At 46.7% G+C, this 25,008-nt stretch overlaps 1 protein-coding gene across 1 annotated transcript in view; it reads left to right on the top strand.

The window, feature by feature from the left end:
* Positions 1 to 25,008, top strand: part of LOC144818167 (baculoviral IAP repeat-containing protein 1-like) — a 1,283,508-nt gene that overhangs the window by 918,888 nt on the left and 339,612 nt on the right. The window contains exon 9 of the mRNA XM_078675291.1: positions 22,148 to 22,306. Coding sequence (XP_078531417.1) covers positions 22,148 to 22,306 — 159 coding nt within the window. The remainder of the gene's footprint in view (positions 1 to 22,147; positions 22,307 to 25,008) is intronic.

Below are 25,008 nucleotides of genomic sequence, written 5' to 3'. Positions count from 1 at the left end.
TAGGCCAATAAACGATCTAAGCTGGTCTTTGTCGAGTGGAGCAGGAGCCAAATGTACGGCTTCTAAAAGATATTTTTTTGGCCTCACTCCACCTGCTGACAATGTGTAACCTAAGTATGCAATTTCTTCTTTCAAAAAGGAAAAATGTTCTTTCCTCAATGTGAGGCCTACATCAGCAATCATTTTTAATGCCAGTTTCAACACAGTATTGTGTTCATGAACAGATTTGCCAAAAATGGGTATGCCATCTTGAAAGCACATGACAGTTTCTAGGCCTTTGAAGATATCAGTTATAATCCTTTGGAAAACACTAGCAGTCAAAGAAAGGCCGAAAGGCATCCTCATAAACTGGTATGTTCCCTCCATGGTGAAGAAAGCAGTGAGAGGCTTTGAGCCCCTGTGAAGTTTAATCTGATGATAGGCGCTTTTAAGATCGTGCTTAGAGAAAAACCTTCCTCCTTTAAGTAACAAATTAATCTCATTGATGTTAGGCAAAGGGTAGGTATCAGCCACAATATTCCAATTGAGAGCCCTCAAGTCCATACAAAATCTGAGGCGACCATTAGACTTACGTGTAATTGCAACAGAAAAGACTCAATTTGAATTCTATTACCCCTTGCTGTAGCATTTCTTGAATTAAAGCCTTCAACTCTTTACACACCATCTCAGGGACCCTTCTGACTTTATGCTGCACAGGGACAGCATTATCTTTCAAAATAACCCAATGGCATACCCCTTTAGGAATCCCAAACTTTCCTAGAACACTGTACTGTTCGCACTAAGAATGTCATTAATGGATTCTTGCTCCACCACCATAACTTGTGACGGTGCCCTAGGGTTGACACAAATGTGTAAATCATATTAAGGAAGCAAACTCAAAATTGGTGACCCACACTCAGCTACATTCACTTTTCCTTCGATGGACCTCCCTCCAAATTTTATTTTTGCTTCCATAAAACCCAAGATGCTAATGGCCTCCCTTTGGTAATCCCCGGGGGATATGTCCTTGGGTTTTATTGTACAGTCGGCCACCACTGATCAGACACAGACTTGGATTTGATAGTATATATCGATCCAGTGTCGACCATAAGTTAAATTTCACAATCGTTTATGACAAATAACGCTTTAGGCCTGTCTTTTCTCTGTTCACCTTGCGTTACTCCTCCAACATTGTTCATTATAAGAATTCTTTGTTATACTCAACAGGACACTCTACTCTCAGATATCAATGATACCCTATTACGATGGCCCATATGGCACATCTTTGCAAAGTGGCCCAAATGGCCACACTTCCTACACTCCCTGTTGTTGGCAAAACAGAATTTAGAGTTCGATGAGTGATTAGAAGTGCCACAATGATCGCACATTTTGTTTCCCTGTCTAACAGTACCAGTATGCTTGTTGTATTTGCCTGTGTATTTGAAAATATTTAGAGACTCCCCTGCTTTACTTACAGCATCCACATCTGAAACAATACCTTTTTTTCTCAAGTTCACGCATGCAAGAAGCAGATTACTCTAAAACCTTAGCCATGGCAATGGCTTCCTTCAACATTGGGTTTTTGGCAGAACCAAAGCTGTTCCTATATGTTCTTCTTTCTACTCGATAAAACTGATCTCTTATTAGCTCATTGGTCATAGCACCAAATCTACACTTCATGGATAGCTCACGCAATCTTGAGACAAATTCATCGATAGACTCATCTACTCTTTGTGGTTGAGTATAAAACTTGTAGCGTGTCATAACTTAGTTCTCCTCTTTTGCAAATCTCACTTCCAATCTACCTTTAGCTTCATCAAAAACATCTATCTGTGGTTGTCCACTTTGCTCTGTAATTTGAGGCAGAAAACGTAAAACTTGTTGACCCTCACCCAGTACACTTAACAACGCTTTTTTTCTAGACGTATGAAAGTCCTGGCCATCTAATGCCTCCAAGTAGTTGTCAAACATTAAGATCCAATCCTCCCACAGGATTAACAGAGCACCTGGGTAAGCTAAAATAAATGGTGGTTGTGCTACAGACATATGTGCCGTGTTAGCTACAAATGTACTGGCACTAAGAGGACTTTCAGAAGCTACACCCATTGTCACATAAATTAGTAAGGAAATGTAAAACTATTTTTTAAAAGAGAGAAAGAGAAAAACAGATACCCCAAAGTACTGACCAGGATGAAAATTTAAGGTTACATAATGTACCAAAGGGGTAATGAATAACATATTGAAAGCGATGCAATTACCCTACCAACCCAACAAAGAAAACTGCACTACACACACAAAATGTACTTAGAAGTTAGTACTACATGACACGCAAGGGGTATGTGTGGTACAAAAATGTAAGGGAAATACTATGTCATGCAAGCAGGAAGTGAACTAAGAGTCATGTTGAGTGCTTCTATTGTCCCAAACGAAATAGGTGTGTGTATCACTGCAAGGAAATGACACACAAAATGCAAAAATTATCTCCCAAAAGGTGAGCACAGATGAGGAAGTGAGCGTACCACAGAGAAAGGGTGTGCGTATCACCGAGAAAGTCACAAACACATTGGAAAAGGAAAAAAAACTGCAGGTGAGCATATCACTGAAGAAGCCATGACATGCTTTGGGGGAGCGTATCACCGAGTCAGAGTCACCTGTAATCCGTAGTGGACTGAGTATATCCCGCTGATACCGCTGTGTGCTATGCCGCACTCGTTACAAGGACTTCTGAAGAAATTAACAGGTTTCCGCCACTCCCAGATGACGGCACATTGACGTGAAACATCCGCAAACAACTTGAATGCGAGCCTCACCGAAAGTCGCAGTCTTCAATCATATCCAAGATGACGGTGCATAGGCATCGGGCGTCGTTTAACTGCAGAGGGGTATACTTTGCCGTAATGCAGGGGTGAGAACCACGGGATGTCGAGGGTCTCCAGGATGAAGAAAATTAGATGATGGCTGGGTGGACATGGTGTGCACCTCTTCAAACACACCAACAACAACTCTGGTGCCTGGTCTGGACACGCTGAAGGAGAAAACAATTTTGCTGCAACAGCTCCTGGGTTCATGTGCGGATCCGCCGCTGGTCAAGAACACAGATGATGACAACTGGCCTGATTGTCGCCACAAAATGTAGTAAATGACTCCTCAAAAGACTTCTTAATTAAAGGTAGGACCTTTTATTAGCGTACCATCTGTAATGACCCGGTCCCTTCCTGTCCAGAAGTCAACTGACCAGAATGGAACTACGATTTGAGCAGCAGCCGCTTGTGGAGCTCAGAGACAGGGAGATTCCACAAGCGGCACAAAACAAAGGGCAATGTTCAAGGTACTTTGCATTGTCTGCAGAGCCTCCCAAGAAAAAGTTAAATTCAAGCAATGCAAACAAAAGACACTGCACTCCAGGCTTACACCACTTATTATCATCCACCTTGCAATAAGAACACTATAGAAGATACTGCTTTTTCAGTACAAGCCAACATGCTCTAGAACTCACTACCATCCAGCATTCAAAACATTTAAGAGCATAAACATTTAAGAAGACTGTTGAAAACGTGGTTATTTCCAATACTACTATACTACCCCACAACCAGGCAACAGAACACAGAAAGACAGTTGCACCCTCAAGCTCAATCTTCAGTTTCCAATCCACAGATTGGAAACAACCCCAGCAGCAAACTACTATTGATAGGCAGGTAAGGTAAGGAGGGCTGGTATCACTGCCCATCCCAGCAGACCTCTCAACTTCCCTACCCCCTTCAACTGAACCAGCTCAGGCTTACAATTATATATACAATTTTTTGGACAACCCAGTGCAGTAACCATCTAAGCAAACTATATTCATAAGATACAATCCCACACCAATTTAGATTAATAGGGAAAAATGTAATGCATTATTTCTAAATTAGACGCCAAGCACCCGTGTAAATCACTGGAGAAAACGGAGAGCCTTTAACGTTTTTAGATATTGAGATACGTTACAAGAGTGTTACCCCTTGCCAGAAACTAAAAAAACCCTGTCCAGCTTAGCTGGGGCTGCCACTGCCACTGCCCCCAACACCCTGTCCGGATGAAGATCCAGCGTGACTACCGAATGGAGAACACCATGGGTTGAAACGTCGACGATCACGCAAGGCCCAGATTGACCAAGGCTCTACATATCAAAAGGAACATTAACAGTCAACAGAGTCATTGGTTTCTCATAATTATCTGGCCTATCCCTCCCATGTACATAAAACCTTGTCCACACTGTATATATTGCACACTCATCGAGCCCTGAGCACATATGTCACATGATCACCCTTTATATGTAAATATTTCACTGTATGTTGACAGCCTCTATCTACTACATTTGTGATTATATATGAATGATTGAATTCTGATAAACAAAAACAGTAGACGGCACTTTGAGTCACTTTTTTTTGTTTACAAAATTGTTTCCTTGTTCAGGCACTTGAGATACGGTTGCTATCAATTGAAATTAGGACACACAGTGCGCTCTAAAGTAACCGCCTTTAACTCGACAGAACCCTTCTTTGCTTACTTAGACTTTTATTACAGCGTGAAACGCATTGGATAGGTTCTTGGAAATTCTTTATCCGAAAGGGTTGAATGATAGGTAGAATTGTCTTGTTTCCTTTACATCAGTATTGGATACATACTTGTCACTGCATTTGGTTTCATGCATCATGCTTTTATGTTTGTTAAGATCTTAATTATGAGTCTGTGTGAAAATAGGGTATTTTTTATGTCATTTAATGCATGTTATCAAGAACTATTGCACCTGTTTTTTAGGATAGTTGTGTATAAGTAGGTTTCCAAGATCATAGCTTTGTATAGGTAGGTGTGTTAATTTATGTACTGGTTTTAGTTTATAATGTTTAGGATACTTTCTTCTCTTCTCATCTCTTTCTTTTACTTTACTTTTTTACTTTATTTCCTTTTCATCCATTTGTTTTCACTGTGATGTTAGTGTTGGGTTATCTCACTTCTTATCTGGCTGGCCGTTTTTCATTTTACCGGTGTCTGGCTCAGTCCTCTTTTTTTATGAGATTTTCACATGGGGCTTTTCATCTCTTTGTTTGTTTTCCACCGTTTAGTTCTTTTTTTGTTTCAGTATCTCTGACTCATAGTATTGCGGGTTTTTGTTTTAAAACCACTGAGAAACACGCATCCACTTGATGCGTATTCTGTGTTGGTGATATGGAGTTTGTGGCTTTATGGGAGTCCTTGACGCTGTGCAGGTAAACGGTCAGATCAATTTGTTTAACCTGATTACAACTTTTGCATTAAGCCTCACACTTCGTGGTGATTATTTTATAGTTTCACTCCACCGGGTTTTCATTGTAGAACTCCTGAGCCACACGCATTTACTTTACGCCGATTCTGTTTTGGAGATATCAGTTTTGTGGTTATACGGGAGTCCTTAATGTTGTGCTGGTAAGCGGTTAAATCAGGCTTTAGTACCTGTTTTTAGCTCTTGGACTAATATTTACGATTTGTGTTTATTATTTTATGCTTTTATTTCACAGGATTCTTTACCTCATGTTTTACTTTCACAACTAATATTGGAGGTATGTACCGACAATGGATTGTTGGACACTGGTTTCTGTAATGGGCTAAATGCACATGTCATAGTTGTTGTTCTATTTTTTTTTACAGTTGTTCCAGCGTTTTTCCTTCGGTTGCATATTGTGCTTTACTTCGGCGTTGTTTCATTAGGCTTTTTGGTTTGTACGGACTCACAGCACTTCACATTGGGTGATGGTTGGATTTTGGTTTCTTTTCATTTCTAAGGCCACCTATCTGCTTCTCACTACCTCTTTATCAATAGGCATGTTCATTATTTATAATGTCATTTCATTCTTTGACCTGACACTCTATTGAGCTCTCTAATAGTTGATTTCATCGCATGAGTCTGTATGATTAAGTCATGTATTTGATTGTTCTATATATTCCCCTGACGAAGGGCATATTTCAGCCCGAAATGCATTGGGAAAGAAATTTCGTTGATTTTTACAAAGCATCCAAGATGCTTATTTTTGAAGATCATCTGCAGCCGAATGAATTAAAAGAGATTCAACTACTGGCTACTCTCCACGTCTGATAATTTCAAAATGATTAGAGTAACATATTTGAATTTGATTTGATTATGCGTTTATGATGGTTTTCATTTATGATTATTGATTAAAACTCATACACAGAATTTGATGTACGCTTAGGATCAAGCGGCTTTGTAGTAGTGCACTTGGAATCCCAGGATATTGATCCTGGTCTTCACTACTTTGTAATAGTGGCATTTTCAGAATTGTGACTTAAAATACGACTTTACCATTATAGAGGATTTTAAATTACAATTCTTTAGACACAAACATGACATTTCAAACTCTTCCCAAACAAATGCTATCACCTACTAAATGAAATAAGATAGCCCAATGTTATCCTATGGAAGAGGTATGTCTCACAGTAGTAGAAAAACAGTATTTCCGAGTTTTTCAGTTTCCAGGACATGTGAAACTTTACAACTTGCCTGCGTCGGACGGCCCCAGGCATCTGACGTCACGGTGGGCGTATGCGTCGGATGGCCGGGAACTGTCCGATCTGCGCACGCATGGGATTTTCCTGTACCGAGGGGTAATCGCGGTCAAGGGGTTAAACCTATATGTTCATCCTTTTAAATACAACACACCTTGCCCTGGTGGCTATGTGGACCAACCCTAGTGGTGACTTTTATGTATCATAAAGGGAGTTTTACATTTGGTCAAGCGGTTGTTTTACCAAGACAAATTGTCAGTTTAAACTACCGAACAAACTGCAAAAGTTTAAAGTGAAAAATAGCGCCAAAAACAACAAAGCGCCACCCACAGGTATGTTGTTGCACAAGACCAAGGCCAAATCAAAAATGAAGGCCGACCACAATAGAGCAAGGTTCAGATACATAGAGTGTATTGGGCCCTGTCTCGGCTTAACTTCGGGCTTAGAAGAATTTTTGAAGAAAAATTGTCTGTGAACATAAAGTTCAACAAGGAAAAGCAACCAGTGCTGTCTGAGGAGGAGGCGTCATCACCCGGGGCCCTCTGAATCGGGCCTGTGGGGGTCCCCAAGGGACCCCCCTTTCCTACAATTCACAGTGTTGCAGGCACCAAGGGGTGCCTGCCACAGGGTGCAAATTTTCCCCAGCCACCCCTTTCTTCATTGGGAGCCTGTGTTCTCGTTCAGAACACAGGCTCCCATTCAAGTCAATGGGAGTCTGACCAAATCATAAGCGGAAGCATCTGGATGCATCCAAATCGCTTGGCCGGACTCCCCCGATCCGAGTCATCCGTAAAGTATTCCGGAACCGATTCAGTCAGAATGCTTTCCGAACGGTATCGTAATCAGCCTCTTAGTCTCTTATTTGGAAGTTGCCATGTGTATCCGATGAGGGCTCCAAGAGGCTGGATACCTTTCATGAGAGAAGCCACTGAACAGGATTTGCTGCTGCGAAGTAAGCACAACCGACAATGCAATTGGGGCGGATCAGCGAGCAGGTAGATTCCGGTCTTCTTCTGGTTCTCAGGGCACATTGCGGCAGAAAATGTTTTAAGTCCCAAATTTCGATTTGGGCTATCTGCCAAGCACCCTTAGCACCAATTCCAAGGGTCCAGGACTGGAGGGGCACCACTGAGAGGATCAAGGCTCACTTAGACCTGGTTCAGATGCCTGTTCAACATGGTTGGAGCCTTTCCTGACCCTGAGGCTCTGATCAAGAGGCGAACCAGCTAGCCCTTGGAGCCACTCTGCAGGTCCTCGGATCAAGGAGAAATGTAGGTCTCAAGCAGCAGCGCAGTCCTCTGAGCACAGGACAGGCTTCCAGCAGTAATATGATCCTCTTGGAGGAGCAGGGCGGTTCTTTGAAGTCCACAGCAGGCAGGTACTCTGAGAGTCCTCCACAGGTCCAAACGTGAACTGAAGAGTGGGTCTGAGGCTCTTATTTTTGTACCTGGTGCCAGGTTTGAAGTGGAAGACACTTCTGGAGTTTTCCCCCCTCAGAAGTGTCTGGAATTTCCTGCCACCCTGCCATGGTTTCAGGATGTCTGGAGTCACAATGGCCTAGGGTAAAATTGTTTGTGTGTGTGCTGAGGCAGTGCATTTGAAGTGCCAGTGGAGCTTTACACAGCTCTGCTCCTCCATGCTGCTAGAGTGGCCCATCCTGCTACCACCAAGTCCCTCTATTTTCTAAAAGAGTCATTTTCAAAACTGTGACATAAAATATGACTTTACCATTAAAGAGGATTTTAAATTACAATTCTTTCGGCATCAATTTCTCTACCTTTTCCAAGCAAAGGCTATTTCTTATTAAATGTACTAAGGTAACCAAAGGTTATCCTATCGGAAAGATAGGCCTCACAGAGAAAAACGAAGCTGGGCTTTTCAGTAGCAAGTCATGTAAAACATGCCCAATGTTTTAAATACAATGCACCTTGCCCTATGGGCTGGTTAGAGTTTTCTCTAGGGGTGACATATATTTATTAGAAAGGGAGTTTTGGGCTTGGCGAATGATCTATTTTTTCAAGTCGTATTCGCATATTACAGTCCTGAGACATGTTTAGGAGGCTACTTAAGAGGTTGGCACAATAAGTGCTGCAGGCCTACTGGTAGCATTTCACAAGCTGGCCCGGGGATATGGTGTACCACTTTACTAGGGGCTGATAATTAAATTAAATAGGCTAATCAGGTCTAAGTCAATGTAACCATGATTTAGGGAATGAGCATCTTATAATTCCCTTACTTTACTTAGTTTTCTATTCGTGGTATTTTCACATACATGTTGTGGCCTCTTCCTCTCTCTCTACCCCCTACCTACTTCCACCTTGTGAAATGTTCCTACAGTTTTGCCAGAGGCTGCCTTGGAATGTTAACAACAGCAGCCTGACTGACATTGTTGTTGGTGGCTTTTCTATGAGCACTGCGCATTAGAGGATCTACAGTGGAGGGCAGAATAAAAAGACTGAAACTTCACTCACCTGTTCCACGCGTCTTTGTGACACTGGCGATGACTGGTCTGCATAAGGGAGCAGGTTGGCACTCCTTCCCTTCTGTCTTTGTCCTCTAGCTCCAGCGCAATCACAGCATTGTGGACCGCAAGGTGAGGTTACTGTTTTTCTTGATGCTTTCTTCAATCAACTTTACACCAGAGATTGTTCACCCAGCGACAGCTTGTCTCCCTTGAAGATCACCCTGGCGCTCTGTCTCTCATAGTTTCCCGAGGCTTAGGGACACCTCCGTGTCACCTGCCAGCTGCTTCTTGCGCTGACAGGCACAGCTTGTGTCTGATCAACTGAGACACTTTTATATCTTCACTCCAGCAATTACCCCTGTGATTTGCTTTCTCCTCCGGGGGGTCGCTGTGCCTTCTTTCTCTTCCGTGAACTGTTAAGGTTGGGACCTTTTGATTGCAAGCCATTTATAACGCATTCTGCTGGTAGCGCGGTGGTGTCATTTTTTTATCCCATTTTACCCACAGAATAACACCTGTCAAAAGCGCTAACTAGCGGTGTGACACAGCAAATGTATTTCAGTCTCAGTTTTAACCTAGTGCACGAACAAACAAACACCTGGCCCTGAGGAATTTTTCTAGTGTGGCGCAGCTCGGAATCCTTCTGTGTTCGGAGCTGACCTCAGCTCTGTTTAAGTATGTCATGCGCAGTGGAAAGCCCTTCCAGCAGTGTGAGGAATTCGTTTCATGACTCTGTAGCTGGTGCGAAAGGCGCATATCACGTCTGCTTCCTACGGACCCTGGCTGTGTTGACAGAAGTGTTCAGCCGCATGCAGTACTGAATTTCCTCAATTCGGTATAGAACGCGTTTTTGAGCTTTCTGTCCTTTCAAGCACATTGAGGTTCCAGCCTTGACATCTATTTGCTGTTTTCAACTTGCGTCTTTTAAGGCTCCCTCAGCTATGTTGGAACTCCCTCTGCTGGCGGCAAGGCACATTGTCACTACCTGTAGCGCGGCGGGGCCCCAGTCACATGGGCCACAGTTGCGCTGCTAAAGAACACACAGGAGACAATGCTTGTGCTCTCAGCCGGACGATCCAGAGCGGTCTCAGACCATTTATTTATACCCTCGGTACAGGCCCGCCCCGAGGGGTGCATGGATGCGTGAGTGCATCACAACATTGTTGTGGAGAGTCCAGGTGGCTCTCTACATCCCTCCTTTCTTTTGGTTCTAGATCATTAACTTTTCTTAGTTCAGGGTGAGGTACATACAAAGTCTCTTAGCCGTTGACTCGGACCCGGATTCGGCCGAAGACCATAATTCTGGCTCCAAACACAGGGAGATGTTGTAGCCCTGGCCAGGGATCCCTCAGCTGACTCGGCAGCGGCGTTTTGGCAGGACAAACAAGCACCACCATCACTTCCTTGGCTAGCTTGTTTCGGCGACTCCGGCAAGGCATTCCTCCCAGTCGGCGATCCAGGGGGAGATAAGTTCGGCAAAGAGTCCTGATATTCAGAGACCTCAGGGTTTACTACCGCCTCTGTTGTCTTCTTGAAGCTGGACACATTCCTGGTGACAGATTGTTGTTTCTTTCTAGCGGTTACCATGGTCCCTTGGACACGCACGACAACCCATGCCTCCGGCTCGTAGGGCGTCCGGAACTTCCACCCGGGGTGTCGGTCTTTGATCACCACCCGGTCTCATACTCTGAGCTGTGGTTCCTGAGCTCTTTGGGCCTCGCTCGCCTTCCGGTTCATTGTCTCCCTCCTCGACTGGACGGCAGCATCATCCCGCTCCACGGGCACCCACATACTGTCTTGTGGTGCTCGCTTGAACAGGAGATGAGCCGGAGCACACTTAGTGGTGCTATGAGGAGTCTGACGGTACGCACCAATGAATTGGTCGAGGGCCGCTTCAGGATCTTCCCCGTTATCCACTGCGATGCGTAATGCACGGTTGATTGTCCTCACCAACCTTTCTACTTCCCCATTCGGGTGATCTTCCTGTGTCGCACCGCTAGGTTCTCGAGATAATCCTGGAATTCCCACCCCTGGAAGGGGGGCTCCGTTATCGGACTTAACGTCTTTCGGCAGCCCCATCATTGCGAAGGCTCAATCCAGGACTTTCTTCACCTGTGGGGAGGCTGTTGACGCTATGACTTCTACGATGGGAAACTTCGAGAATGAGTCAACCATGACCAGCATATGACGACCATCCGGGAAGCTCCCAAAGTCCACACTGAGATGTGTCTACGGAGTCCTGCACGGTTCTTCCGTGATCACCGGTGCTGGCGCTGGGTCTCCCCCAGTGATTGTGCAGGCATGACACCGCTGTACCATCTCCTCTACCATGGAATCCATGGCCGGGAACCAAACCTTGTCCCTCAACCTTGCCTTGGTCTTGGCCATTCCCTGGTGCCCAACATTGGCCAAAGCGAGGATCCTCCTCTGTAGGCTTTCTGGGACCACGATGAGATGTCCTCCCAGGACGGCTCCTCCTTCCCCCACACTGAGTTCGCTTCGAACCTGCCACAGTTGTTGACGGGCATGGCTGACCTCCGGCCGGAGGACGCGGGCACCATCTATGAAATGGGCCCAACTGTTGTTCTCCAAGGCTCCACGAGCTCGGAACAGAGTGGGGTGTCATTGGGTGGCATGGCCGTTTTCTTCGAGCGCCATGGCCTTGGGACACGCCCCTTGCGACACCATGTGGACAAATGCCTCCGTGCTTCAGGCATCCGCAGACGGATCAACTGGTGTCGGAGATTCCGGGTGTCGAGACAGGTAGTCGGCAGGGTTGTGCACCCTGGGGTGGAAAATCACCTTAAAGTTGTATCCTTGCAGCTGCACAGCCCATCATTCGATCCTCTGGGGCATCTGCTAGTCAGCACCATGAAACCCCTGGGTGTACGTGCGCTATATAAAAGGCTATTAACATAACTAATCGGGATGAGCCAGCAAACAGCGGGAGCAACGCTTGTGGTTGGTCACAACACTGAATTCTTGGCTGCAGAGATACAAATGAAAATGCTGGCACGCCCACTTGATCGCCAACGCCTCTCTCTTGACTTGGGCGTATCTGGTCTTGGTGTCGGTTAGGGCTTTGCTGGCATAGGCAACTGGCTTCCACACTTCCGGGCCATGTTCTTAAAGAAGGACCGCCCCAAGGCCCACGGGGCTGGGGTCGACAACTAGCCCGTTCTGCGTTGTGGATGGAAGTAGGCCATCACGGTCTTGTCGAGCAGACCCGCCTTAATGTCCTGGAAAGCATTGGTGGCTGCCAGTGTCCATTTCCACTTGTGGTCTTGACGTGTGAGCGCCTGCAGTGACTCGGATATGGCTGCCAGATTGGGAATAAACCGTCCACAGTACGTGGCCATGCCAAGGAAGCTTATCACCTCGATGGGGTTGCGAGGGATGCTGGCCGCTCGGATGGCTTCAGCCTTCTTTGGATCCACCAGGAGTCCCTCACGTGTGAACGTATAGCCAAAGAAGTCAATGCTCTCCTGATAGAATGAGCACTTGGATTTGTGCAGAGTCAGCCTTTTCAGCGTGGCCCTGAGGTGTGAGTGATGCTCCTTGAGCGTGGTAGAGTACACTAGGAAATCATCGCTGAGGTTGATCACCCTCTGCAGCCCCGACCGTGCTTCCCAGATGGCATTTTGGAAGACTTCAGCAGCCGAGGACACTCCAAAGCTGAGCCTCCTGTACTTGCGTAGGCCCACATGCGTCGAAAAGGTGGTAGTGTACCGGCTTTCCGGCTCCAGTTCCAGCTGATGGTAGCCGGCGTTTAGGTCTAGTTTGGAGAACCACTTTGCTCCATTTAGGTCGACCACGATGTTGTCCATCGTGGGGGTGATGTGGCATTCCCTCTTCACAGCCGTATTCGGTAGTCCCATATTGACGCTGAGTCGAATGGCTCCTGGTTGCTTGGGTTTGGGTGCGACGACCAGCGGGGACACCCATGGCGTAGGCCTGGACACTTTCTCGATGACCCCTAACTCTTCGAGCTTCCTTAGCTCCTCCACTTGTGGGAGTAAGTTGAAGGGCACCCGACGGTGCCGGAGGGCCACTGGTCGCATGGAAGGGTCAATGTAGAGCTTGAACCTCTTGCCTTTTAGTTTCCCTAGACCTTTGAAGAGCGCCGTAAATTCCTTCAACATCGCCTCCGCATGGGACTTGTGAACCTGATTAGTGAGTGCTTTTTTGTATTGACTGTGTACTCTACTAGAGCCTGGGGAACGCTGACGTTCATGGTGGCGAAGCGTGTGTTTTAAGGTCCTAAGTTCTTCCGTGAACCATGGGCCGCCTTTACTGTTAATTTTTATGCTCTTTTCTGGGGCAATTTTGTCGATGGCAGGGCAGAGCCGGCTGGATGTGGCTTCGGACCACTCATCAATGTTTGCTGTCTCAGGCTTTTTAAGTGGACATTCTCGGAGGGTGCTTATTAGTGAGGGACAGCCTTTAGACCACTTGCGGGCGTGTTTCCAATCCGAGGGGTGTGGAGCCCTACATTTGGTGAGGGGGAGTAATAGATTGATACAGAAGTGGTCACACCATGCACAGGGGCTAATGTCCATAAGCCTCATGAGGGGGGAGGAAGTCCAGACAAGGTCTACAATGTGTCCTCGCTCATATGTGGGGGTGGTAACTAGCTGGGAGAGCCCCAGATTAGTGAAAGGTTAGTGAAAGTCTCCTCTAATTGATGGTGATCATATTGGCTGGAGTCCATCACATTAACGGAGGCCCCACTGTCGATGAGAGCTTGTACGTCAGTGCCTTCAATGGAGACGGAGCACATGGGAGGTGGCCTTCGACGGGTCCCCGTCCGGCTGACGTATGACACCACAAACACTTCGTCATCGTCCTCATCCTCATACATGGGGCGTCGCTCCTGGGGCTGGTCATGTGGCACCGGCGGTGGGTCATCCAGGGAGAGTTGTCGAACGAGCTGTGACACACTTCTGGGCCTTGACATTGCCGATCGGAACTTCCTTCCGCGGCATACTTTGGCATAATGGTTTAGCCTTCCGCAGCGGGAGCATCTCTTTCCTTTCGCCCCATAGACGGCCGTCGCGGGGTGATCTTCCCACAGTATCCACATGGTCCACCTGGTGGCGGTCTAGGCACCTGTTGAGGTGTCGGGCCGTCTGTGGATGGCATCCACCTTTTTCTCCTTGATTGGTGGGTGCCTAGGCGTCGGTGATGCAGTGACTGGGGTGTGCAAAGCGGTTTCCATCTACTCTGCCCTGGCGTCCAACAGTTCGTGGGAGCGGCCTAGGATTAGGATCTTGTCCAGCGAGATTCCTGGTTGCCGGAGGTTGAGCTTCCGCAGGAGTTTTAAGTGGCATTCCCGGGTGATCTGGTCCCTCGGGTCCGTGAAGGGGCACGTGCTGGCCAGCCAGTGCAGTCGCGCATAGAACATATCCACGGATTCGGTCTCGGTTTGCCACACCCTCTTGAATTTCTCAAAGTCGTGATTGAGCTGTGGGTCGAAGTGTTTGTTGAGCGCGGCGACCGCCGCCTCTTAGTCATCATCTGTTCCGGTATTGGGGAGCGTCTCGAACAGATCATATATCTCTGCCCCGCCGTAGTAGATGAGGATTGATTGCTTGACAGTCCCATTGGTTTCGCGGGTCCACTTGAAATAGTGGTTGAGCCGCCCAACCCAGGCCTTCCATCTTGGCGCTGCTGTTGCGGGGTCCGTGGCCTCACTGAAGGGGGGTAGTGGTGCGACCGCCGTGTGGGTGTGCACTGGTGGCGGGGGATGGGCAGCGACCGCTGGATTGCGCCCTCCATCTTGCTGGCCGGCGTGGTGTTGCTCATTGCGGCTGGGCACGAGTGTCTGGGCGAAGGGGCGCGGCTTGCGTGTTGACGTGCGGTTCCAGTGTGTGACTCAACGCGTGTCGTAAACGCCCTGGCCGTGCGGTGTCCCCTTGCGCCTGCAGGTGGCGTGATGTGTCGCTCTGCACACCTCAGTGTGTCCCCCTGGAATGTGAGCAGACTTGGACCCCTCTGGGTTGTGGTTCAGTAGATGATTCTAATCTCTCTGGCCAAAAGTGTATTTTAATTTACTTTTTCACTTACTTCTTTTTTTTGAAGTTGCCAATGCTTGTTTGGCGGGAGAAGTCCCTGGGGCCCTATCAAAGGTCTCTTCCCTCACGCCGCCACACGGGGCTCTCCCCCGAGGGTCCAGCAGGTGAGCGCTCCCTAGAGCCTCTCGCGCAGCCGTCGATGCAGGCAGCGGAAGGGACAGCCATGAGCCAGGGCCTCGCTGCTCGGGGGCAGGCTGAGAGAATTAGCTTGGGCAAGTAGGACCTGCGAGGAGCCGGCACTGCAGAGACACAGCCGCGGGGGCCACCGCAGGTGAGGAGTTGCGTGCGGGCGGGGCAGCAAGCACTTACCCCCCTTCTCTCACAGCACTGTGCCAGCGAGCTCCGCCAGCTGAACACGCGCCCCTGTAGCACGGGAGGTGCATGGGTGGGCTTGAGCCAGCATCACAGTCGGTGGTGGGCACACCGCGGCGACAGACTCTCTGCCGCTTGTGGCTATGCAGGTGGGCTCCGCAGTCAGTCACCTTCCAGCAGCATTCACGGCCACGGCGCGAGGGGCAACGCGGGAGGACACCGTGCTCCCGGAGCGATGCGAGTGGGCTCCCCAGTCGGCCTCCTCCTAGATCTCCACATGGCCAATGCGTGCGAGGGGCAACGCGGGTGGGTACCGCGTGCTTCTTGAACGGAGCACTCGAGGAGAGGGGCACGCTTCGGGTGCGACCGGCCTCGTCGCCAATGTAGCGCGGCGGGCCCGAGTCACATGGGCCACAGCTGCGCTGCTAAAGAACACACAGGAGACAATGCTTGTGCCCTCGGCCGGAAGACCCTGAGCGGTCTTCAGCCCACTTATTTATACCCTCGGGACGAGCCCGCCCCGAGGGGTGCATGGATGCGTGGGTGCATGGCAACACTGTTGTGGAGAGTCCGGGTGGCTCTCTACACTACCCTTCACCAGCCTCACTGCTATTCAAAGGACAAATAGTACAGTTTTATGCTGTGTCTTTTCTGCACACCGGTGTGTTGAATCTTTCAAAAGGCTGCATTTTTTTTTTATTCTTCAAATTATACATATGCCTGCCAGCCTCATCCACGCTGACAGGATCAGCTGGTACAAAGTGTTTTTTATCAATCCTTGTTCACAGCGGTGTGTGGAATCTTTCTAAGGGCTGCATTTCAATTCTTCAACTCATACATTTGCCTGCCAGCCTCCTCCACGCTGACAGGCACAGCTTGTACAAGGTGTTTTCACCATTCATTGTTCTTTTAGCGCTGGATGCTTATTACGTGGGTTCCTCCACCAGTCCGCTGACTGGGACAGCTAACATATGATCCCTGTTCTTCTTCCATGTTGCTCAACTTCCTGCCAGTTATTCACATCATCGGTGACGCGCTCACCATTTTGCGTGTCTCAATTTCCTCAGTGGCACGCTCACTTTATTTCTCCATAGCTCTCACCTCTGCAACACGTTTTTCACCTGTGTGCCACTTCTTCTACAGTGATGCACACACTCTTGCCTTTCCTGTTGCTAACCTTCTCCAGTGATACGCAACCTCCATACTATTTTGGGTGTCATCTCCGGGGTCCCTCATTCTAGTTTACCTTAGATTTCGTATTATGGTTTCTTCTCGGTGTTTGGTTCCCCAATATGGCTGCTGCAACATGTCCCAGCCACCACCTTTTCTAAATGAATGTGGGGAACCCAACCTTCCTTGGAAAGAATGGGTCAAGATCTTTGAGTCGTACCTGATTGCTATGGGGGGGGGGGAATTCAGTGCTTTAAGAAGACAACACATTCTCCTTCATAATCAGGGTACCCATGGCAGGAATGTCTTTGATACTCTACCAGAACCTGACCTAGAAGAACATGAAAACGCGTACGAATCATCTTTAATAAAATTGGAAATTCACTTTGGAGACAAAGGCAACATTGTACTGGAACGCCACAAGTTCTTCTGTAGGGTCCAACGAAAACATGAAAGCATCTTGAGCTACGTAGCTGTGCTGAGAGGCCTAAGTGAGCTATGCCAATTCGGAGATCTCAACGACTCCCTTATTAGGGATCAGTGATCAGAGATTGGTGAGATGCACCAATAATGGTAGAATCCAAGCAAAACTACTGCAAAAACAACCTAATTTACAAGAAGCGATTGGGTTGGCTAAATCTATTGAACATACTCAACCCCCATGGTACTTAAAACCTCGTGGATGCGTGGAAGAGGGTGTCAAAAATCGCAATTTAAGGAATCTCTAAATTGAGATTCCTTAAATTGGGATTGCATTTAAGGAATCCCAAATTGAGATTCCTTAAATACAATGCATCAAAATAAAAAAGTTAGCGATTTCGCTAATAGGAGTAGCAAATTACCATGAAGTTGAACTTCATGGTAATTTGCAAAAACTTTGAAAAATGCACTTTTGTGCATTTTTCAAAGTTTCATGTTGCGCACACACATGCCCTCAGGGCATGTGTGTGTGCAACATATGTGCAAAGATCAATTTTAGGGGTGCAACAGGGTGTCATTTTGACACCCTGGCACCCTTGAAATTGCATTCTCAAATTGCGAGTCTCTAATTGAGAATCGCAAATTGAGAATGTCTTCCCATTCATTCCGGGAATGAATGGGGAGGTATTCCTTAATTGCGACTCGCAATTTGCGAGTCGCAATTAACGAATGTTTAGAAATCGCTATTTTTTAAGCGATTTCTTCATGCATAGGCTTTTGCGATTCCTAAATAGCAATTCCTTAAAAATCGCTATTTAGGAATCCCAATTGCTTCTGTTGATGCATGTGGCTGCTAAACCTTTCAAGCGCCTATCACCAGGTAGAATTACACCCCAAATCTAGAGAATTAACTGCTTTCACTACTCCTCTGGGGTCATACATGTTCTTCCGAATGCCATTTGGACTCGCGGCAGCGGTGTTCCAAAAATAATGCAGCACATACTTGATGGAGTCCCCAAAAGCATATGCTTCCAAGACGATGTCTTGATCTACAGAGCTACTCCTGATGAACATGACTCCTCTCTCAGGACAGTCCTCAAGAGATTCAAGGAGGTGGGTCTATCTCTTAAAGAGGAAAATGCCAAATCGGGGTGGGAACTGTTGATTACCTTGGGCACACCATACCTAGGGACAAATTTAAACCCAAATTAGGCCTCCTTGAGGCTGTCGAAAAAGCTAATGCACCCACCACCAAGCAAAAATTGTTATCCTTCCTGGGTCTTGCAGAATACATGGCCAAATATGTTCATAACTTTTCGGATATCTCAAATGTTCTTAGGGAGCTCACAAAAAAACCATACTCCCTTCAAATGGCTAGAGGTGCACCAGGCAGCCTTTGACAACAATAAAAGAAGCATTCTAAATGCCCCTCACTTATGCACTTTCGACCCTTCCAGGAAAACCATTCTGACCACCGACGCCAGCAATAAAGGCCTTGGAGCAACCCTCACTCAAGTTATTGGGGGAGAGAACCCATTGTTGCTGTCTCTTCCCGCACCCTTAACAACTCAGAAAGGAACTTTTCCATCGTAGTGAGGGAAGCCCTGGCCTGCTTTTGGGTGATTAAACACTTTAAATTCTACCTGTGAGGGATAAAGTTCACGGTTTGCACCGATAACAAGTCCCTCATTTACATGTTTAGTTCAAAAGGCTCAGATAACAGCACACCCAGAGTAGCTAGATCGGTACTAGGCCTAGAAATCTTTGTTTTTAAACTTGAATATGTCACGGGCGACTTCAACCACGCAACTGACTGCCTTTCAAGGGCACCATTAGAAATATTTGAAAACTTTGAAACATCCGAATTTCCCATCTTACAGGTCCATTCCTCCACAATAAAGCAAGATGAATGGATCAAGAGTATGACCCAAGATGACACACTGTCCTGCCATAAAGAGTATACCCTTCAAGGATGGCCTGCTTCACGTAAAAGTGTCAGCCAAGACCTAGACAAATACTGGGAAATAAGACATGAGATCAACTTGAGCAATGATTACATATGGAGAAACAACAAAATCATCTCTCCAGAAGGTTTGAAGGACAAAATAATAGACTTAGTTCATGAAGGCCATCTAGGGAGAAGCCTTACGAAAAATAGACTCAGAGAGCACTATTGGTTCCCCAACATGGACTCTGTAGTCGAGACCAAAGTCAAGAACTGCACCATATGCACCAATAGCGAAAAATACTAAACACACCCAAATGGCACCTCTTTCTCCTGTTTCCATTCCGGACAAACCATGGGAGAAATTAGCTCTGGACATCATCAGCCCGATCAATAAGAGTGGTGTCACTAAAAGATTTGTGTTTGTCCTGACGGATTTTCACTCTCACTGGGTAGTCATTAAAATGGTGCACCAAACTACTACTGAATCCCTGATCAACTTCCTACATGATACCTTTGTTACCGAAGGCATTCCGGCCACGCTGGTCTCAGACAATGGTGTCCAATTCACCTCATCAGCCTCACGGCTTGGTCGAAAGAGTAAAGAGAATGGTAAAAGAGAACATATAGCTAGCTTGCATCAACAACCTACCTGTCGAACGCTCTATTCAAGATATGCTCTGGGCTTATCATACCACCCCCAACCTGGTCACTGGCATTTCTCCATTCTCATCGCTCAGGAGAAGAAAACCAGTACAAAGTTCTTCCCCAACTGAATTGGGGGTGGAGAGGTAACCGCACACTCTTATGATAAGGCCAAACCTAAAATAGCTTCCCATCAAACCAACTACAAAGACCGGTATGACCAAAAGCATGGAACAAAACGTCTAGAATGGTCTGTGTGCAATTGGGTCGCGGTGAAAAAACCAACTCTCGCAGGCGATCATGCATCTAAGTTTTATGAACCCAGGAGAATAGTGGAGCTCAAAAACAACACTGATTCTCGAGAATGGGCAAAATTGGAGCATGTACCGGTTGGCTAAATGCCCTAACCCAGAGGACACCACTCAGAGAAACCCCATTACTTCTGGGGGTCCAGAAGACCCTGCCACCCTTCCTAGGAACGGTATCAAAAGATCAATTACAGCACCTATATGGCATAAAGACTTTATTATTCGATAGTGTCATTTTTTTCCCTTCGTTGTTTATGGGGGGGAGATTTGTTATAATTCCCTTACTTTACTTAGTTTGTATTCTGGTATTTTCACATACATGTTGTGGTCTCTTCCTCTCTCTCTCTCTACCCCCTCCCTTCTTCCACCTTTTGGAATGTTCCTACAGTTTAGCCAGAGGCTGCCTTGGAATGTTGACAAAAGCAGCCTGACTGGCATTATTGTTGGCGGCTTTTCTATGAGCACTGCGCATTAGCGGTTCTAGAGTGGAGGCCAGAATAAAGAGACTGAAACTTCACTCACCTGTTCCAGGCGTCTTTGTAACTGAGCACTTTAGTACTGGTTAGCAGTGGTAAAATGCCAATGGTCCTAAGTCCTACAAAAACAAATTCAGCAAGAAATAGGAGGAGAGTAAGGCAGAAAGTTTGGGGGAAGACCGCCCTAAGGCTAACATGTCTAACAACTTGCAACACCCAAGTATTCTTCTGCTGTTGATGTGCTTCAGACTGACTGCAAGTCTTTCCTTCCTCCTAGTACACCCCTCCAAACAAGCCTGTCTCCATAGTGTCTGTTCTTTTGTCACCCAGCCAGCAGCCTTCAGCTGCTGATCTGCTTCAGGGAAACTGCATGACTTTCTCTCCTTTTATCATTCAAGTGTGATGACCCTGTGAAATGAAGTTGAAGACCCAAAGGGTGTTCCTCTGTGTAGTGATTAATTCGCCCAGCAATGGGGACTGAGAAGGAGAACTCTGTCTTAAGGAAAATCTGCTTATGGCTGGATATTTTCCATCCTGGCGCCTGCCGAAGAGAGCCCGTTCTGGTTGCACAGCATTTATGGCGCTAATGGCATATTTGTCTATTCCCTTTTGAAGGACGCTGCCCTGTTCTTGTGTTCTCAAAAATGCTTTTTTTTTACCCCAGGGTGGGGTTCACTAGTCACCCAGCACCCCTTGAGGTACGTTGTTACATCGACATAGTTCAAGCAGAAAACATCTGCACAGCCCTCTGTTGCTATCCAACCCTCCCCAGGAGGAGCCAGTCACTTAGAGTACCTTTTATCCGTCAGTCACTCCCTTCCCTGGATGTCTCCACAGTGTGCTAATCCCTCACACCACAGCTGCCACTTCAGAGCACGAGGAAGCAGTAGAGGGTCCAAGGACGGAGCTAGGAAGCTTTACTCAGAGGCAGCTGCGCCACAGCCGGAGAAAGCATCTGATAGAGGAATAATTGGGAACCTCCTTTGATTGAAAGCTCTAATTGATCAATGAACCGCAGGGCCTCTGATCAAAATCCAAATACAATACAATGCATTCATTGTTATACTTTTTCAGCTACATTAGACTGATTGCCTGAGGTGGATAGATTAGTGGAGTGATTTGACCCACTGAACCATTGTCTAGGTTGTACTCACTGACCCGGGGTCCACACTGGGTAGAAGGTTCCTTCCTGTTTGTATGTGACAGCTTGAGGGGGAGGCAGACTGCTGAAAACGGACAAGGTTCAGATCATCAGTGTCTTGCCTATGTCACGTTAAGACACTCAATTAATGGGACTCCCAAGTATCACCCGCTGGGGACATTCCAGTTAGTGGAAACTTTATGGGTTTCATTTTAGTGTAAAAGTGTACAAGCTCCTTAATCTGTGTTTTCATGTTGATTTTTTTTTTCATGCACCTCACTCAAATATAGTGGTGTCTGAGAACCGTTCACAACCAATAAACAAATGTACTCGAGCCTGGCAGTAATTAATAGTGTGTCATTTGGGTTTCAAACAGTACTGAGATAATTTGTCAATTAGCATATAGGTTCACTCTATGGGTGTTGATAAACATCTCAAGGCCGCACCCAGCCATGGTCCTGGGGCAATGATTTCGCGCTCCTGTTCCACTGTTCTGTTGAAGTTCCCACAGCACTAATTGGAATTTGCAATAATATAAATCTTTCTGTCCAGCTTGGATGTGCTAATGCTTCGTGGATCGAGCTTGAATTACGTCTGTTTCTTAGGGTTATATTTTGAACTCTGCTCTTCATTGCTGCTTGGAGCACCTTGGCTTACAAACTCATTCTTGCTTTCACAGTCGAATGCCTTCAGACCTGCAAGAGACTCCGAGTGTTTAATCTGCAGTGTGGAAGCTTTTACTATTTTGAGGAGCTGATCAATGCGATGGCAAACCTTGAAAACCTTCAGGAAATCAGACTCCATCATTTTTTCCAGCGCAAAGAAATAATCCCTCTTGGTAAGACAAATGCATCCTCACTCACTCAATGTGTGCTGATAATTATACAGATAAATAAATATATAAATAATTATATGTTAGAACCAGAATTGTAATCTTAGATCTCATATTCAGTTAAGAAAATAATCTTTTATGCTTAACACAGATGTTTACTCAAATATTAGCACCTATTAAAATATTACAAATTGGAAGAATCGTGACGTCGCAACAACGTCGATACCACATAACGGCCCTGTTCTCTCATCCTGCTGTGCAATAAAAATATTCCTGTCTTTCCCTTGGAGCAAAGGAGAGAGAGTGGTGTTTTTAGGTCGAGCATGAGCAGCGCTGCTCTGCGACGCATGCTGTATTGAAGTACGGACTTGAATCTCTGCCCGCTCTCCACCCATATTTTTCATTGGCTTGTGTCATTGTCCTTTGTAAATGCTGGCTTCTGATTTGTAAATAGGCTTGTAAGTCCCTCCTTAGTACCGCCTTGTCTTCATTCATAACCGCCCATCAGGACTGGCCCTTTTACCTCTGTTGTTACACAATATGTCTTATTTAGTCTGTAAGCACAATTTTCTTTCCTGAGCTTCTCTTACTGCAGGCACAACATGCTTTCCCGCAACTGCTTTCACTTTCCAAGCAGTCTGGACACGCTTTGATTTTTAAAAAAAATGTAATTATATGGTGCCTGCTTCTCATACATTGTAACGCACACTTGTTATCTATTTATTTTTACTCTCTGATTTCATTATTCTTGCCTCTGCTTCCACTATCGGCACTATGGCACTCCTCAGCCTGGAAATGTAGCATTTCGTTCCTGTTCTCCCTTCGTTCTCTGCGTTCATAGGAAGAAGCCCTGCAGCCAGCAGCCGTCACCTGCCCCCTCCTCCCAGCTCAGCTTCCAGGGAGAGCAAGCCGGACTAAGCTCCCTTCCCATGCCTGCCTCTGGCCTTACAGCACTGGGCCAGGCAGAGCTTGCACCCTCCTTCCCCATTCTCTGGCACGCACCATTGGGACGGAGAGGAGGAGATGGAAAGAACAGCTGCAGCCCTTCTTCACATTTACTGTTTTTTCCAAAAAAAATATAAGAGTTCTGTAGAAAAACAAAAGGTGATGTATTGTTTTAAAGATCTGCCACAGTTATCAACTCGCTTAGCAAGCAACACTGCCGCAACAGATATTAATAAAGGACAATTTCACTTTCAAGAAAGCATGCATTCAATCTTTATTTCGGCTGATTTGACCATCAAAGATATACAATAAGAACACATTTCAAACGTTATAAATCATCAAGAATAAACAACAAATAGATATTGTACAATATAAAATCGTTCCATTCTAAAAATTGAATACTACTAGAGTGAGAACAGATAAAAGACCGTACATTTAAAATTTCTTAGACTTAAAATTAGGTGAGAACCTGCGACTTTAGGATACGAGTGCGAGTATGCCAGACATTGGTAAGAAATGTAGCTAGTGCAAACACAATTGGACTGTGCAGGCTGCCAAGTGTTCACAGGTTGATACCTCTCACGGCGCGGGTGCGGGATCCGAGCTCGTCAGCTCAAGCTCGAGGGAGCCTATTAAATGTACAAAATGGGTCGCACTCCGACTCCACCCACCAGCAGGTGTGCCCCAGGAGCATCATGGTAGATGCAGTCTTTAGATAGCGTGTGCGCTATATCGATAAAAAGTGTGTTTGTAGCAAGGTTGCAGCACCAACTCTGGACACCGGTGTTTCGGAATAGTTGTTCCTCGTCAGCAGAGTGTAGGTTATTCGGGGTTAGCTGTGCAGGCTGCCAAGTGTTCACAGGTTGAAGTGTTCACTTGGCAGCCTCCACAGCTAACCCCGAATAACCTACACTCTGCTGACGAGGAACAACTATTCCGAAACACCGGTGTCCAGAGTTGGTGCTGCAACCTTGCTACAAACACACTTTTTATCGATATAGCGCACACGCTATCTACAGACTGCATCTACCATGATGCTCCTGGGGCACACCTGCTGGTGGGTGGAGTCGGAGTGCGACCCATTTTGTACATTTAATAGGCTCCCTCGAGCTTGAGCTGACGAGCTCGGATCCCGCACCCGCGCCGTGAGAGGTATCAACCTGTGAACACTTGGCAGCCTGCACAGCTAACCCCGAATAACCTACACTCTGCTGACGAGGAACAACTATTCCGAAACACCGGTGTCCAGAGTTGGTGCTGCAACCTTGCTACAAACACACTTTTTATCGATATAGCGCACACGCTATCTAAAGACTGCATCTACCATGATGCTCCTGGGGCACACCTGCTGGTGGGTGGAGTCGGAGTGCGACCCATTTTGTACATTTAATAGGCTCCCTCGAGCTTGAGCTGACGAGCTCGGATCCCGCACCCGCGCCGTGAGAGGTATCAACCTGTGAACACTTGGCAGCCTGCACAGCTAACCCCGAATAACCTACACTCTGCTGACGAGGAACAACTATTCCGAAACACCGGTGTCCAGAGTTGGTGCTGCAACCTTGCTACAAACACACTTTTTATCGATATAGCGCACACGCTATCTAAAGACTGCATCTACCATGATGCTCCTGGGGCACACCTGCTGGTGGGTGGAGTCGGAGTGCGACCCATTTTGTACATTTAATAGGCTCCCTCGAGCTTGAGCTGACGAGCTCGGATCCCGCACCCGCGCCGTGAGAGGTATCAACCTGTGAACACTTGGC

This window comes from Lissotriton helveticus, chromosome 2_1, assembly GCF_964261635.1.
Source record: "Lissotriton helveticus chromosome 2_1, aLisHel1.1, whole genome shotgun sequence".
Classification (NCBI taxonomy): domain Eukaryota; kingdom Metazoa; phylum Chordata; class Amphibia; order Caudata; family Salamandridae; genus Lissotriton; species Lissotriton helveticus.
This window is presented reverse-complemented; position numbering and strand designations above follow the sequence as displayed.